Source organism: Didymosphaeria variabile, assembly GCF_027946475.1.
Source record: "Didymosphaeria variabile strain IMI 356815 chromosome Unknown scaffold_1, whole genome shotgun sequence".
In the NCBI taxonomy this organism is placed as follows: domain Eukaryota; kingdom Fungi; phylum Ascomycota; class Dothideomycetes; order Pleosporales; family Didymosphaeriaceae; genus Didymosphaeria; species Didymosphaeria variabile.
In genome coordinates, this window is record NW_026611620.1 from 1,351,712 (window position 1) to 1,367,573 (window position 15,862).

General features: G+C 52.4%; 7 protein-coding genes across 7 annotated transcripts; 3 read left to right on the forward strand and 4 right to left on the reverse strand.

Moving 5' to 3' along the window:
• Positions 1–890: 890 nt before the first annotated feature.
• On the reverse strand, positions 891–1,733 carry N0V89_000426 (uncharacterized protein; the record flags this gene model as incomplete). The annotated part of the gene is made up of 1 exon (XM_056209250.1): positions 891–1,733. The coding sequence occupies one exon, from the start codon at positions 1,731–1,733 to the stop codon at positions 891–893; it is 843 nt and encodes a 280-aa protein (XP_056076072.1).
• Positions 1,734–2,542: 809 nt separating this feature from the next.
• Positions 2,543–4,224, reverse strand: N0V89_000427 (uncharacterized protein; the record flags this gene model as incomplete). The annotated part of the gene is made up of 2 exons (XM_056209251.1): positions 2,543–3,775; positions 3,925–4,224. 2 exons carry the CDS (start codon positions 4,222–4,224, stop codon positions 2,543–2,545), a joined length of 1,533 nt encoding a protein of 510 aa, XP_056076073.1.
• A 1,256-nt stretch (positions 4,225–5,480) lies between these two features.
• On the forward strand, positions 5,481–6,494 carry N0V89_000428 (uncharacterized protein; the record flags this gene model as incomplete). Its single annotated transcript, XM_056209252.1, has 1 exon — positions 5,481–6,494. One exon carries the CDS (start codon positions 5,481–5,483, stop codon positions 6,492–6,494), a length of 1,014 nt encoding a protein of 337 aa, XP_056076074.1.
• A 274-nt stretch (positions 6,495–6,768) lies between these two features.
• RPL17B (60S ribosomal protein L17B) lies at positions 6,769–7,594 on the reverse strand (the record flags this gene model as incomplete). The annotated part of the gene is made up of 4 exons (XM_056209253.1): positions 6,769–6,915; positions 6,970–7,157; positions 7,285–7,498; positions 7,592–7,594. 4 exons carry the CDS (start codon positions 7,592–7,594, stop codon positions 6,769–6,771), a joined length of 552 nt encoding a protein of 183 aa, XP_056076075.1.
• Positions 7,595–7,935: 341 nt separating this feature from the next.
• Positions 7,936–9,078, forward strand: NOP1 (Small subunit processome complex component; the record flags this gene model as incomplete). Its single annotated transcript, XM_056209254.1, has 4 exons — positions 7,936–8,159; positions 8,209–8,426; positions 8,514–8,795; positions 8,846–9,078. The coding sequence occupies 4 exons, from the start codon at positions 7,936–7,938 to the stop codon at positions 9,076–9,078; spliced, it is 957 nt and encodes a 318-aa protein (XP_056076076.1).
• A 4,451-nt stretch (positions 9,079–13,529) lies between these two features.
• N0V89_000431 (uncharacterized protein) lies at positions 13,530–14,252 on the forward strand (the record flags this gene model as incomplete). The annotated part of the gene is made up of 1 exon (XM_056209255.1): positions 13,530–14,252. One exon carries the CDS (start codon positions 13,530–13,532, stop codon positions 14,250–14,252), a length of 723 nt encoding a protein of 240 aa, XP_056076077.1.
• A 111-nt stretch (positions 14,253–14,363) lies between these two features.
• Positions 14,364–15,545, reverse strand: N0V89_000432 (uncharacterized protein; the record flags this gene model as incomplete). Its single annotated transcript, XM_056209256.1, has 1 exon — positions 14,364–15,545. The coding sequence occupies one exon, from the start codon at positions 15,543–15,545 to the stop codon at positions 14,364–14,366; it is 1,182 nt and encodes a 393-aa protein (XP_056076078.1).
• Between the last annotated feature and the right edge of the window lie 317 nt (positions 15,546–15,862).

Genomic DNA, 15,862 nt, shown 5'->3' on the forward strand with positions numbered 1-15,862 from the left:
AGGTTTTTAGGATACCCTGCCTTATGCTTATGAGGAGCTTGTTTCTCATGAGTATCATACGATAAGACATCCAACCACTTCACTGCGCCGCGCAATTACTAACTATCTAGAATGGTTATCCTCCTTATGTTAGCATAGATAGGAGAGCTTCGGTTATGATCTGCCCTCCAAAGACACCCAACTATCGTATATTGCGCTATCCTTCCCATGGCGCAATGACCAAGCTCAAAAGCCTATTCACTGTCAATTGTAACAAAACCCCTCGCAAAGTCTCCTGGGACTTCTATCTCCTTAGCATCAACTCCGTTTCTGCGCAGTAGGTCAACATTGTTACAACGACCATAGAGCTTGTCGAGCTGAAAGTTCTATGAGATGACTGATTTCAATTTACGATCAGAATTTGGAGCAGATGAGCCTTGCGTCTTCGGAAACGATATCGGCTGCCGCAGAGGCCCCAGCGAAGAATCTCATTGACTTTTGCAGATTGCGAGAACGAAGCCGGGCCAGTGTCGGCCGGGGATTCCCATGGTTTAATATGTTTTGCTTTGCTTAAAGGACCGAGTTCCAAGCTGCGCATACGTAGCTCTCAAACACTGAAAGGAAACGCATAAAAGGTAATTTGGCAGTCATTTTGACGATTTGAACGCAGAGTCAAGATGACGAGTTGGGCAGATTAGATAAATGAGTCATGATATTTGCGTTCACGCTGTCCATCCAGTCCTGAGACATACAAGCTCACCCTTGCGCCATATTTATAGTACATCTCGTGTTCCGTTGTTCGTCTCATGTTCTTCAAACTCCGATACCAATGCTAATGTCGCTAAATACAAGTTGATCCCGTGAAGTCAAACTCCCCATTCAGAATCGTACAGCCAGATCTACACGCCATCTCACTTGCGGTCTCGAGGGCGTCCCCAAAGCTCCTCTTCGCTCATGGCTTGCATCGGCGGGATGCGGTTTGAGGGCTGAGCAGCGGTGAACTGCGGACCACACGATCCACGGTCGATGTTCAGCGAGTTTAGTCCCCAGTGAATCTGCTCGGACGCGTCGCTTGGCAGGCCGATTCGCTTGCGGGTGGGGGAATACGTTTCGGTAATCGTGCCAGTGTTCGAAGACATCATTGCGAGGGAGAGCGAATCCAGCTCGGCTGCGAACGCTTTTTCTTCCTCACTGTACTGCAGCGCTGAGCATACGTTGCTGGGACGCGTAGTCGAGCGGAGCTCCATCTCGTAAATTCTGCGGTCCCGTGTGAACGAAGCTTCGAGCTTGCGGCGCTCATCGTACCAGATGTCGGACTGCTCTTTGGTCATCTCAGCTAGAGGCGGGTACAAGGCATTGTGCTCTGCTTCCCGAGTCGCCCAGATGGTCTTTGCTTCCAGTTCGACGCATTCTTGGCAGAGGAATGGGATGTCTGACACAAGGCCGTTGGGCTCCAGACAATTTGAACCACAGTCCTCGACTAGGTCGGTTCGAATCCTATGGGAACAGGATAGTTGATGGTACAGGCGGCCGCGGCAGGGTGTTAGGCGATTTGGACGCGTGACACCAGAAGTTGTGGTTGGGCGCGCTTGCACTGGCGGTGCAGACGCGTGTGGCGTCGGCGTCCCTGTAACCTGCGGATCGACCGCCCAGCCCCAACGGCAGGCTTCCACTGCTTGCGCGTGGCCCATGGTGTCTGTGGAAAGTGTTGAAGAGACCTTTTTCGGCCTGAAGGCGTTGGTTGAGAAGTCCATGAGGATCTCGAGAACGCGGTAATGGTGGAGTTATTTGGGTGGCGTCAGCTGACCAGCGGAGTTGCTGCCTGCTGCGTGGATCGACCTAGGCGCTTGCCCTGTGGTCGAGTTGATAGAATAGACTGATAGAACAATTCAGTGGAAAGATCGGTGTCCGAGTTTTTAGTCTTGGTTCCGTGAATGCATGATGCGCCCACAGCAGGTCTGGCTAAGTGAATATCGACAGCAGCACCGCGGCTACCATACATTCAGCAGCTGAGAAAGGTATGTTTGTTCGATAGCGATAGACAAAGGGATCGCGCGTAGTGAAGCCGGGCGCGTATATGTGGAGACGCGGACAAGCCAGGGTACGGGGCGGTGGTGCATGTGGGTGAGGGTTGACCGTTGACGTAAACGCGGATGGGACGCACCTGCAGTTTCAAGATCCGCAACTGTGGGGCTCAAAATAGCGCGAGCGCCCGGCGCTAGTCTGAACACGTGCCCTTCACGCGCCCGCGGGCACGCCCCTACCCGAATATTCACTGCTAACAGTACATTGACGCGATCCATGCGCTACAGAATCCTTTGCCTTGACCTTCTAACACGAGATGATTTTGTTGCACACAATCACACCAGGGGGGCCTCGAGCGCGAGAGTCGTATACGAAGTACTTGCCACCGTGGTCGACGCCCGTTGGCAAATGCCCATAGCCTAAGCTTAGTATCGTGGGACGGTATGCTTGCGGCAAGAAATCTACTGATGTGCTGGTTGTACTCAGGGTATCCTTATGTCTTTCACACATATTCAACAACTACCTAAGCTAGACGTACTCACACTAAGAATCTAAACCCGTTCTCCTGCGCTACCCCTGGCACGGCATTGATTGCTCCTTCCACATGCTCCCCCCTATCCAACTTTTTATTCAGCCTCCCCAAATTCAGCCTCATTACAGCTGCCATAATGATTGCCAGTGCCGCCGTCGCACAATCGACGCTCAGCGGCACCGTCAAATTCGGCTGCTGCCCGCCTTTCGGCTGCGGATACATGTAGCTCGCGTAGATGGAACTAACGTTGGAGATAGCGTTGATGAAAGCGAGAGCAGCTGCGCGCTTCGATGCCGGACGAGGTAGGGAGTTCGAGATCCAGGCGAGCGCGACGACGTAGCCGGTGTACACGCCGGGTACCATCAACATCATAGCCACGTAGCGTGGTGCGGTCGAGTGCGTGGCGGCGCAGAGAATGAATGCCACGACTCCGACGCAAAGAGGGAGTACGATGTGGAAGAATCGTTCGCCGGTTCGGTCGGCGTGCCATGCGTTGAGGTACGTTGTAATCACCGCGAGAACGTAGGGCGGTGCAGTGAGCAGCAAAGTCTTCACATTGTCGTATCCCAACGTCTTCACGATTGTGGGGAAGAAGTTTGTGACAGACGCCGACGAGACGATTGCCAGGAGGAGAACCGTAAGAATCCAAGTCTTGATGTCAGCCATCGCGAGCTTGAACCCATGAAACAGAGTCTGTGATTCTGAAGATGTCCAGTCTTCTTCACCGACGTCCTCTACTAGACGAAAAGATGCTAACTGGCGTTCTTCCTCGGTCAACCACGCCGTGGTCCGAGGCATGTTTGGCAACACAAAAAAGGCTCCGAAGGCGATGACGACGGTAATCGCGCCTTCAATTATAAAGACCCAGCGCCAGGCGCGGAGTCCTTTTGTGTTGTCCATGTTGCTCGTAATGCCGGCGGTGACGAGTCCACCAAAAGCGCCAGAGATGAGAGAGCCAGAGTACAACACCGCAGTCCTGAAGCCGAGTTCTTTTCGGGTGTACCATGACGAGAGGTAGAATAGACAACCCGGAAAGTATACGGCTTCGATGAAACCGAGGGAAAATCGACACGCCACGAGGCCTGCAAAGTTCTGGCAAGCGCCCGTCGCACCCGAGATGATTCCCCAGATGATCATGCAGATAGGAAGAAAAAGCGCTGGTTTTCCAGTCTTATTCAGAAGTAGGTTACTAGGTACCTGCATGAGGATGTACCCAACAAACAGAATCGAGACGGTTGTCTATATCATAAATCAGTACAGAGTACTGAGCCAGTGACAGATGCTGATCGGGCGCGAACCGGCATATCGGAAATACGCGATGACGAAGTGAACTTCTTCCCAAACCTTTTTGATGCGACGACTTGGAAGGATAATGACTGCGGACTAACCTGATACTGCGTACTCGATAAATTGAGCTCATCTTGCAAGCCTGCTAATCGCACAGCCGCAATGTTGTTGCGATCCAGATAATTCATGATGTACATGAGAATAATCATCGGCAGCAGCCTCGTGTCGATCTTTCTCCGCAGCTTGGCTTCTGCCTCGGCGCGATACTCCTGCGACATCGCCGCGACAAGCGGTGGCGGTTGCAACTTACCATGCGCAGGACCATGCCCGGGTTCCGTCGTCGGCACGACATCGTCTAATGTTTCGTCGACCGCAGGCTTATTGTCAATTTCGGCGGCCATTGTGCTGCTGGAGGCCGATGTGATGGCACCGTAGTTTGGTCTATTGGCTGTGCACGATCAGAGGTCGGTGCAATATAGAACAACAAGGAAAGTGGCGGCGGAAGGAAGCCATAAGAGGTGCGAAGGAGTACTTATACGAAGCTTAGTGAGCACCGGCCTGAGTATGACGAGGGTGCTGTTGACATGCTTTAATTACCAAACGAGATCACTTACATGTGCTGTTAGCCAGGATTGCTACCCTCTCCCGGGACGATGGCCTGCTCATTGTGTTGGGAATGCGGGACGTCTTCGGCCTTGGGTTCGAGATTGTTCCGTGATTTGTTGCCGCGATGGAGATGCCCAAAAAGCTAGTCAGTTGAGCGGTCGCTGATGTTGTGGTGTCACAAGGTCTACGGCGTTGAGCCCCAGAGCGGGTAAAGTGGGTTGCATTGGGTTTGGCGGGGTATTGATCTGGAGATGCTCAGGAAATGCGGGCCGTTTTGCGAATCCTGCGAACCCTTCAACAGTTCACAGGCGAGTAGCAAGTTGCTGGTATGAGTGCATTGCGGGTGAGATTGTAGGCTTTCGAGAGCATCTCTAATCCTGAAAGAGCACAAAAAATAGCGTTATGAGTAGTACACTACGTCCAAGCTGAGTACGAGTACTACGGGCGTTCACCCTGCGGGGTTAGCGGCAAGACTTACCTCCAACAAGCGCGGTGAATGCGGGGCGACACATTTCCAAGAGGCTTGGGACTCTGGGATCAATGATCTACCGCGACAAATACGCATCTGATGTTTACAGGACAGGCGTACTCTTGTGCGAGTGACAACAGCTAAAGAAGAAGTGCGCCTGCGTGGCGCGAACCCAAACAGGTTACCGCTAGACTCTGTTCCATTTACCCACCATTGAACCGCGCATCGACGGTTCCAACTCAACACCACGCAAGCTCCGCGATGCTTTTTCACAATCTTGGACCTTGCTGATCAATCGGAACTCATGTCTAACATCGTGAATTGTTTTCCATCAACAACATCTCCATGCGAGCATGGTTCTTGCCAAGTTATCCTAGTCATGACGTAGGCCTAGCAGCACTTGAGGAAACAGCATGGCACCGCCACTTCAATAGCCTTATCAGTTTCAAATTACAGTATACATAATTACATACATGCCCGTATGATGGCCATGAAATCCCAGGACCCGATCTTTGGTAGCCCACTTGTACACCTCTCAAAAAGGAATAGTCATCAAGCGTCAACTGTACACCACTCGTAACCATGAAAAACCACAGTCGACCCGGACGAAATCGGGTGACATGCAAAGCCTTCACTGCAATCGCTTTCAGCACAGTCATATTGCAGACCTTAGCACAAGACAGCAAAAGAGGATTCGCCTACGTCGGCGATGCCCACGAAGCCGACAACAACCTCCTCACCTCCTCCAAAACCCCCCTAAAATGGTATTACAACTGGGCGCCATCTCCACCATCCCAGGTCCCCTCCACCAATCTCGAGTTCGCTCCACTGATCCATGGATTGGATGAGGCTTCTTCAGACTCGATATCCCAGCAACTCTCCAACCTGCCCGACTCCTCTACACATCTGCTGGCTTTTAACGAACCAGACGGAACTACCGAGAGCGGTGGGAGCAGTATTTCTCCTGAAGATGCTGCCAAATCTTACATCGATCACATTGCGCCGTTTCGCTCAGAAAACAGGAAGTGGAAGATAAGCCACCCAAGCGTGACGGGGTCGGAGAACGGACTGGAGTGGTTGAGGAAGTTCAACGAGTCGTGTTACGATATAGACGAGAAAAATGGGTGTCCGACGGACTTCGTAGCTGCGCATTGGTATGGGGCATTTGACGGGCTCGCTTCGTGGTTAGGAACGTTGGATGAGTTCTACAACACAAATGGTTCGAGGGAGGGAGAAGAGAGGTTGAAGATTTGGGTCACGGAGTTAGCGCTACCTCAGGCGGATGCGGAGGCGACGGTGCAGATGATGAATTTGACTTTGCCGTATTTAGATGGACTTGAGTATGTGGAGCGGTATGCGTGGTTTGGGGCTTTCAGAGAGGGGGATGCGAATGAGTGGACGGGCGATGGGGTTGCTTTGTTCGGTGATGATGGGGGGTTGACGGAGTTGGGGGCTTTGTATATGGGCGGAGAGCAGCAGGGGTTCATCCAGGGACAAAAGGGCGAGGGTCAAGGCGCGGGGAACCAATTGCAGGTGGAATGGCAGCTGATGCTGCTGTTGTCACTGACTGCACTGTGGTTCAGCAATTACTGGTAGTTCTCAAATGCATGCTTGACGTTATTTGGTAAGGTAGTTGAGGTTGTGTTGGATTGTTACTTCCAACAGGTTGTCGTCTCTTCATCAGAGATTGGGAACAGGCCGTGGCCTCGAATTTTTATCGCAGACACCGGTATAATGACCCTCCAATCAGCTGGAGTACACGTGAAGGTATGAAATTCCCTATGATCATCGCTCATTGACGCCTAGACCGTGCCCATGCCGTCTCCGTTTCCTTCCCGCTAGACATCATGCCGACCCCGATTAATCTCCTCTACGCGGCGGTGATGGCCCGGCGGGTCGCACGACCCTGCTGCCTGGTGTTTAGGCGGTGAGCGACCTGCTCGGACTTCTGAACAGTCTCGTTGGCCTCGGTAAGGATGAGCTCGATGTGGCAAGGGTTCGACATGTAGGGGTTGATCTGCACGTGTTATTAGAGATGGTACAAGTGTGTTTAGGTTCATTTGTGACATACACGACCGTGAGCGCGGTATGTGCGCCTTCGCTGCTTGGGGGCCTGGTTGACCTGGATGTGCTTGACGATCAAGTTGCTGGTGTCGAGACCCTTGGTGTCGGCGTTGGCCTCAGCGTTCTTGAGCAGACCAAGAACGAACTCGGCGCTCTTGACGGGCCAGCGGGCCTTGGAGACGCCGAAAGCCTTGCCTGTGTGCATGTCAGCCCCGCTCCTCGCATAACTGAATCCCAGATTCGACGCCTGGAGAATCGTTCCAGTCGCATCTCAAAGTTTTCGCATCCTTCTATAAGAGAAAAAAAAGCGCCAGCCACTCACCCTGCGCAGTGCGGCCGGTGCTGCCAGCGTACCGCCTCATGGGAACGGCCTCCTTGTGCTCGATGACATTGCCGAGGAAGGTAAGGGCACGCTCAAGGCGCCATCCGTTGATAGACTGGGCAGTCTCGCGGGTGTTCTTGAACGAGGTGCGGAGGTAGCTGCCGCGAGCCCTGGCGGACTTTGCGTTGTCGATCGAGGTGGCTGCGTAGCGGACCTGCGATACCAATTAGCTGGTGTCGCAATGATTTGTGTGCGCGGAATATGATCGAGAGACTGTGCGCAATTCCAGAGGCTGCGGGCGACGTACCATCGTGATGTGCGGCGGGTGTCCTGTGTGGTTAGTTGAGGTCGATGTTCGTGAAGCAAATTCGAAGCCTGTGTGGGCGATTAGCGCAGACTCTTGGCGGCTAGTCTGCTTTGAGCATCGCGCGCTAGTGCTGCCGAAAAAATATTCTGAACTTCAAGTTCTCGTCCATAGCTCTAGAGCTCCACCGCAACAGCAACCGCCGACAGCAGTGCGCCCACCGAAGTAATTTTCTGGCAAGTAGCTTCTTGCTGCTTCCACTGCATTTGCAATCGTTGGTAGCAACGTGCTCATAACAAACGTACGTACAATCGCAACGAAGAGCTATAGCTCTACCAACATTGCCCATGGCTTTCACACCTAGAGGCGGTCGTGGCGGCGCCCCGCGTGGTCGCGGCGGCTTTGGAGGAGATCGTGGTGGCCGCGGAGGCGGAAGAGGAGGGCGCGGTGGCTTTGGTGACCGTGGTGGACGTGGTGGAGGTAGGGGAGGCGGCGCAAGGGGAAGAGGTGCACCTCGCGGGCGTGGAGGCCCTGGCGGACGGGGAGGTGCTGGAGGTGCCCGTGGTGGCGCGTAAGTAACAGTGAACAGTTCTTTTGAATTTGGGCTAAAGAGTGCATAGCAAGGTCATTGTTGAGCCGCATCGCCACGCCGGCGTGTTCGTGGGACGTGGCAAGGAAGATCTTCTGCTCACCAAGAACCTGACTCCGGGAGAAAGCGTATACGGAGAGAAGCGCATCAGCGTTGCGAACAGCGCGAACCCTACCAACGGCGAAGACGCTCCCGCAACGTCGACCGAATACCGCGTGTGGAACCCTTTCCGATCTAAGCTTGCTGCTGGTAAGTAACGTCCGAGTACGAACCGGATATGTCTCAGACACATAACACGTATCTTATCTCACTTCCGACTTATACTGACCTGTCTAGGTATCTTGGGTGGTGTCGACGATATCTACATGAAGCCTGGCTCTAAAGTCCTGTATCTGGGTGCCGCTTCTGGAACCAGTGTTTCGCACGTTGCCGACATTGTCGGCCCAGAGGGCACTGTATACGCTGTCGAGTTCTCACACCGATCTGGCCGTGATCTGATCAACATGGCTACACACCGCACGAACGTGATCCCCATCGTCGAAGACGCCCGTCACCCGCTGAAATACCGTATGCTGTTGCCCATGGTCGACTGCATCTTCGCAGACGTTGCCCAGCCCGGTATGTACATCTTTTTTCCACATTGAAGAACTTTTTCTAATATTTCCCAGATCAAGCGCGTATTGTTGGACTCAACGCCAGTCTCTTCCTAAAGGTCGGTGGCGGTGTTCTTATTTCCATCAAGGCCAACTGCATCGACTCCACTGCTGCGCCAGAAGCCGTATTCGCTTCCGAGGTAAACAAGATGAGGGAAATGGGCATCAAACCTAAGGAGCAGCTGACGCTCGAGCCTTTTGAGCGTGACCACGCCCTCGTGGCCGGTATCTACCACCGATCGTCATAGAAGTGAGAGGTTGAAGTGCGGGTTTCATGCTTTACGAGACAGGTGGGCTGCATTATGTACCGACAGCTCGGATAGGCCGGCGTTTTACGGGCGTTGCACGGGTACAGGTTCTCTAGTTGGCTGCATACCAAAAGATTTGAAGTTCAATACCATATCTTCAGTGATCGACTGTACGTTTCGATTGCCTCTATTGCGAACAGTCGGCACCGGCGTTCATCCTTTCCCTGTGCTTCACTCATCCAACCCACCCAACTCATCACACCGATACGAACTGATCATATCCCCAAACCCATAATTCGCCATATCCCATATTCCCGGATTGACAAACGGGAACGCCTTTCCGCTGCAATCAAAGTCCCTTCACCCCGTTAGCAAACCTCGCTTTACCATTTCACAAGTATTGCATACGGATACGCAGTGCAGAAGTAACCCTTGTCCGGCCCGGCCGACGAGATCTTATCGTTCCAGTTGTCGCCCAAGTTATCTACTCCACTGTCAATTACCCCCAAAGGAGCATCAAAAGGTAGGGAAGAGTACAGCATTTGCCCAAATCGGCCTGCAGGTTTTCGCAGGCGCCTTTGAAACCTGCGTCCGGACAGATGTACAGATGGGTGTTCTTTGACGCGGGTGCGGGCGCGGGCGGTGGATCGTCTCTACGCGTTTGTTAGTGAGGAATGTGGGTGTGATTGGGTATGTGGTGGTGAACCGGAAGTTGAGAATGGGTAGGGCGAGAGCGGTGGCGTAGAAGGTGGCGAGGAAGAGGAGCTTCATGATGGGTTAAATGTGAGAGCGGAGTGAGGTATTTTTTCGTGTGGGATGGTGAGGGAGTTTTGTGCGCATCATGGGTGTCTATCCCTTGGTAGGTGGAGGGACGCGAGGAGCGCGTTGTGTAACCGTCGCGGCTAGGACGTCGACAGGGCGGTCGATTGAGGATAGGAGAAGGATCTAGTGGAAAGAGAATATGTGAGTTTGAACGGTGCTGAGGGACTGGTGTGGGTTCAGATGTACAGATTGGGAGCTCGCAAAAGAGGTGATTGGCTAATGAGCCTATACTAAGGATACGATGGTTTTCACGACACCACGATAGTGATGATCTCTTCTAGTCGAGCTAATGTAGTAGGTATTGCGATTGAGCTTACTGCTTAGTCTTCTAGACATACTTTCTGAGCTTCTCAAGCAGTCCCAGTGTATTTCCGCTTCGTTGTGCCGTAAAATGGTCTGCCCCAGCGATCTCCTTCATAGTGCAATTAGCGCCTATGCGATGTTGCATATAGCGACCTCCAGCTAAAGGTGTGTTCCGATCTCGGGTGCCATAAACCATGTGTATCGGGTTCTTTCTTCCAAGCGCCTCAAGATCAAAACCCCAGTGTTTGTTCTTGGCGTTCCAATATTGCACGTAGCCCTTCGAACCATCATGAAGGTGTGTCTCCAACTGGGCCAACTTGACTCTCTGCGCATCGCCTTGAAGCTGAGCGGCCTCGCGCTGCAAGTGAGGTGCAACACGTGCCGCCGTTGCTTTTTGTACCATCTCTGCGAACCATGGGGCTAATCTGATGGAGATCTCAGCAATTAATTTCTGCATCCGCCCGCCCCGTCGAGACGCCTCCAAGGGAGCTGCACCGGCCATGATACCTGTGACAAGAACTTCGCCTCTGGGTGCAAGAGCGGCTACGGCCAAGGCAAAAGGTCCGCCGCCACTGACACCTAGGATTCGATACTTTTTGTAGCCTAGAGCACGTATCTATCACATTAGTACATTTTATATGCACCTTGGTAGCAAAGAAGGACTTACCAAGAATCTCAAGTCATGAGCATGGCTAACCACAAAGTAATCCCTGACGTAAGAGTAGCCCAGCCCATGCCAGGTCTGTCAGGGCAAATGATGAGAACAAACTTATCCCAGCCCCATGTATGATGAAGGCCATGGCCATCCAGACGAGTACCAGGAGTACCAGGTTCTAAGACAAGTGGGATGAGTTCGCGCTTAGGATCTAGCCGTCCAAACATCGCGAAGCTCATTCTTCTTCCATCCAGAAGCTCTATAACATTCGTGTCCCTTGGATAGATGACATGCGGTAGATGCGTGATGCGTTCTCCGTTGACACCTCGGCTTTCGGTGATTGTAGCGGGCGCTCTTTTCTTCTGATGAGCCAGATCCTCACGAGGCCGAGGTCTAGGTGGAGTTCGACTTCGTTGGAACAATTTCGGGGCGGCTCTGGCGGATGCCTGAGCTCTTGGAGGTTGAGACTGGGCTTTTAGATGAGATGGTTTCGTCCCCTTCTTGCCCGATTCTTTGATTGAGACGTAGCGGATCTGCTGCTGGTATGTAAGCCAGGAAATCCTGTTCAGATATTGTGGCCGGCGAAGAGACCACAGCGCCAACACCAACTCTCGTTGCATTTGTGCCTACTCTTGTGAACGTATAGATTGGTGAAAAAGTCTTCATACGAGGTCGAGTGCAACACGGTATCATAGGTACCATACCTATGGTAGTACAGGGACGGGATGTCGGCTGCCCGACAAATGAGATCCCGGATCTGTTGCTTGGCCTGCAGCAGACAAGTATTGAGGTGCATCGTACCTCCGCGGGCCCCTCATTGGTCTGGCTCAGCGTCTTCGAGGATAATTGTTGGGGGAAGATGTAGTGGGTCTCGGGCAGTGCGCGGCTGCTATATTACTATGCGAAATCTGGGCATATATAATCGACAGGGTGATAACACTGAACACGCAATAGGGCGAGGTACCCTAAGATACGTAAAAAAGTTGATTTTACAAAAGATTCTTAGCTGGCAAAATCATAGCCGACCTTCATCTTGACCCGAGAGCATGGCTCTCGCTTACCCAGGCCGATGAAACGTGCAAAAAAGGAACAGAGAAACTAGCGTAGCTGAGTTGAAACGGTATAGCGAACGCGCAAGGTACACTTCGATTTTCTTAAATTTGTCTATAACCAATTTTATGGTGTGAAGAAATAAACCATATCTGAGTTGAAAAGTCGCGCGCACCGTAAGCCATCATTATCGCTACAATCTTATGATTTTCGAACCAGATCATATTTTCTACACCGTCTAGTCCGCAATAGATCCTCCGGCACCGTTCTTCTTACAGTAATAGTTCAACTCATCGCCACCAATATGCTTCGCGGGTGAATTGCAAGAAGGAAGTCCTCCGACCGTTTGCTTCTCAGCGTCAGCTCGTGTTTCTCTTTTGTTCTATCTCCTCTCTTTGACAACCGAAAATTATGGGTCACTCACCATCGCACAATCCGGGCAAGTATCCCACTGCTCGGACCCAGTGTTCCGCCCCGCATAGGCCGTGCATGCAGCTTTGGTCGCAGCGTCGTTGTAGACGCTTTGGCCGCCGACGGTGTCGGTGCAGAGACCGCTCCAATGAAGATCGGCTGTTACGAGAGGTGCGAGCAACGTCGCGGCGAAGAAAATGGTGGATGTGAAATGCATGTTGATTGGTGGATTCAAAAGGTTATTGTGAATATAATCGACAAACGAATGACGAGATTGAAAAGCGAGTGTGGGCAGCACTGGTAAAGAATGTGGGTTGAGAGCTGGAGAGCTGTAGTGAGAGAAGAACGTTGTGCGGTGACGTTGTACTTGTACTGCTCGCTCAGGAGGCACTCGGCACACCAAGGCACCATCATGTCCTGCCAAGACGTGCAGGAATACGTTCAGCCCACATTCAGCGAGGAGAAGTTGTTTTGCGGGTGTATCTCGGTGGTATGGTGGCGATTCTCATCATTTCGAAACAGCGATTACTCGCAAATGGTACGTGTAGACACCGAGTATTGATGCGCTTTGACAATCGTTTGCTCAGCCCGCCTAGATTTAGAATGTCCAAGACAAAAAGAAAGACCGAGATAAGAAATCATGCGCCCCCATCTTCAAAGTAATAGTGGGCTCCTTACTGAACAGAACAGATGAGACGTGGTTGTCATGCGGTTTATGCGGAGTCGGACCGTCGAATCGGGCCGCACGTTTCAACCCACCAACGTGGGAATTGTAGACACAGGCGGCGAATCAGAAGCCTACGATCAGTGACTACGCGTATGGTTATCCTAAATCAGGGAAATTCGGAAGGAGACGCATATGGTATCGTTCGGCCGGACAACGGTTAACGTGCTTACACGTGCCAAGCGGAAAGGGGTCTACCAGCGGGAAACCAAGAGTGTAGCTTCATGAGACTAGTTCGGACCGATGAATGTACCTTGTTTGCTCCACTGGCAGTCCTGCCAAGAGGATGCTGCATGATGTTCTGAGGGAATGGAATGGCTACTTTTGATACGAGGTAGAGGCGGGAGGAGTTGATATAAGTTGGCCCAATGTCAGCAAGAAAATCTCATTATCTTCATCCACTCATTCGAGATATCACAGTCGCTCGCTACTTCGGTTCTTCATAGTCACTCTTTATTCAAGATGCGCACCTCCCAGCTTCTCACCATGGTTGCCATGAGCACCACAGCCCTGGCAGCCCCTTCGACCATCACTCTTCGCGCCGATGATGTGGTACTCTACGGCAACGGCCGCTACCAGATCATGAAGCGCACTGACCTCGACGAACTCGAGGCCTTCCGCAAGAACGCCACCGTCCCACCCATGCCCGGGTACCTGGACTCAAACCTCGTCACTACCTCAGGTCCCAATGCGACCAACAACACGCAGAAAGAAAGCCGCTCCGTCCAGAAGCGGGCAGGCTCAACCATCGTCATCCCCAACCCCGACTCGCGCTTCCTTGGGTGGGACGTCCAGATGTCCCAAGTCACCAAAGGCGCACCTACCAGGGTAACCGTCTCAACCGGCTACGACATCTCCAACAGCATCTCGGTCGGCACATCCGCCTCCCTCACCATCGTCGAAGACTTCCTTTCTGCCTCGTACTCCATCGACTACAGCCAGTCTTGGACGTCGTCGCAGTCGCAGCAATTCTCTGGTGAGGTGCCAGCGGGCAAGTACGGCGCGTTCGTAAGCAATCCTTGGACGAACAGGAAGAGCGGAAATGTATTTGAGGGAAGGGTCGGGAGCGAGGGGACGTTGACGAGCTACCAGGCAGATAGCTTTGATGACAAGGCTTTTGGGCAGATGCAGTGGGTGGATGGGGTGATCAGTCTTTGTGTTGGAGATGCGTTTCCTTTGCCGAGATGCTTGGGTGAGGGGACTTTGTAGGCGTCGGGGGTAGAAGACCACATGAATGTAGCACCGGAGTGAGCGGTCGCGATCAAAGAGGGTTTAGGAAGTCGTTGGTTAAAGCAGAGTATGCCTTGTTTGCGTGTAATGTCATAGATCTTCCTTCTTCACCTGCTCAAGTTCTTCCTCTTTGATGTCCTCCCCAGCTTCACCTTTGATTTTACTCTGCCGAAACGCCTTGCGCAACTCACATTGCCCCAAATTCTTGCCTCCCGCTTTACACTCGCCGCACACTTTGCCGTGATGAACAAGAAGGATGTGCAAGCCATACTTATCTTCGTCAGGGATCATGGCGTCTAAATGAGTATGCGTTTCATCGCGGCTTGCGTTCTTGGGCCGCCAACCAAGCAATCCCGTGATGCGATGAACATGGGTGTCTACAGCAAAACTCTCGCGCTGCAGACAAAACAACAGAACGCAACTTGCTGTTTTGGGACCCACGCCCTGGAAACCTAACATCTCGCGCATGGCGTCCTCGTTGCTGGCCTGGTGCAGATGGTCCAGGCTGTACTCGCCATACTTCTCTTTGGCTTGTTTCAGGATCGAGATGATGACTTTGGACTTGACTACGCTCAGGCCACCGCTTTTGATGGCCTCTTGTAGTTTGACCTCGCCACCGGACACGATAGCATCCCATTCATCGGAGCCGCCGTAGACTTCATCCATGTTTCGCTTGGCCCGCGTCGAGTTCTTGTCGCTTGTGTTTTGCGAGAGAATGGTGCGTACCAATGCGTCCAGAACGGATGGCGAGTCCCCGCATCCGGCGCGGTCCTTGCTCGCGACGACTTCTTTTGGACGTGTGCGATCACCGTGCAGGGAGGCCAGGATCCGATGAGCGAGTTTGGCTTCGTCTTTGGTGGGATGCTTGAATGTCGAGAATGGCGATTGATTTGCGTTCTTGAAGTATGCGTCCAACTTCTTCGATGAAAGGCCTTTGATCTCTTCTTTTTCTCCACTTTTCTTTTGACCCTTGGCCTTCGTATTGGGCTTTAAATCCACTTCTGAACCTGGATATGAATCTCCGGACCCAGATGGCGACGGCAGCCCTGTTTGCTGATCGTCCTCGGTCTTTATACGTTTACTTCGTCGCGGAGAGCTAGAAGGAGCAGAACGCTTTGAGCCTGTGTCAATTGGCTTCGTGGGAGAACTGTTTTCCTGCTTGATCTTGGTGGGCGACTGTTCTGCCTTCACAGTTGTCGATGATCTGCTTCTGTTCGATGCTTTTGAAGTTGTCTTGGAGCCACTTGAGCGTACTGCTTTTCCTCTTGCCATAGTGGCTCTAACCGTATAGAGAGCTTGGTTAGAGGTTTAGTAACTCTGCGTTATCGAGGATGAGCAATGCAGTCCTCAAGCTTTTGGCCTAATACTATAGAAGACTTGTTCGCCCCCCTAAGCAAAAGTGTCTTCCTCGAGATTGTCTTTGGTAACGTATCCTCAAAATGCGACAGTACCTATTCGCAGTGATAATGTTTCGATAGACATCGAGGAGGAGCGTCGGTGAGAGATGGATAACACAAAGTCATGACGTCGGTGGGTGGTGCCTGACGATCCCTATGGCAGATGCCCGTGCGGCTTAATGCACGTGATAG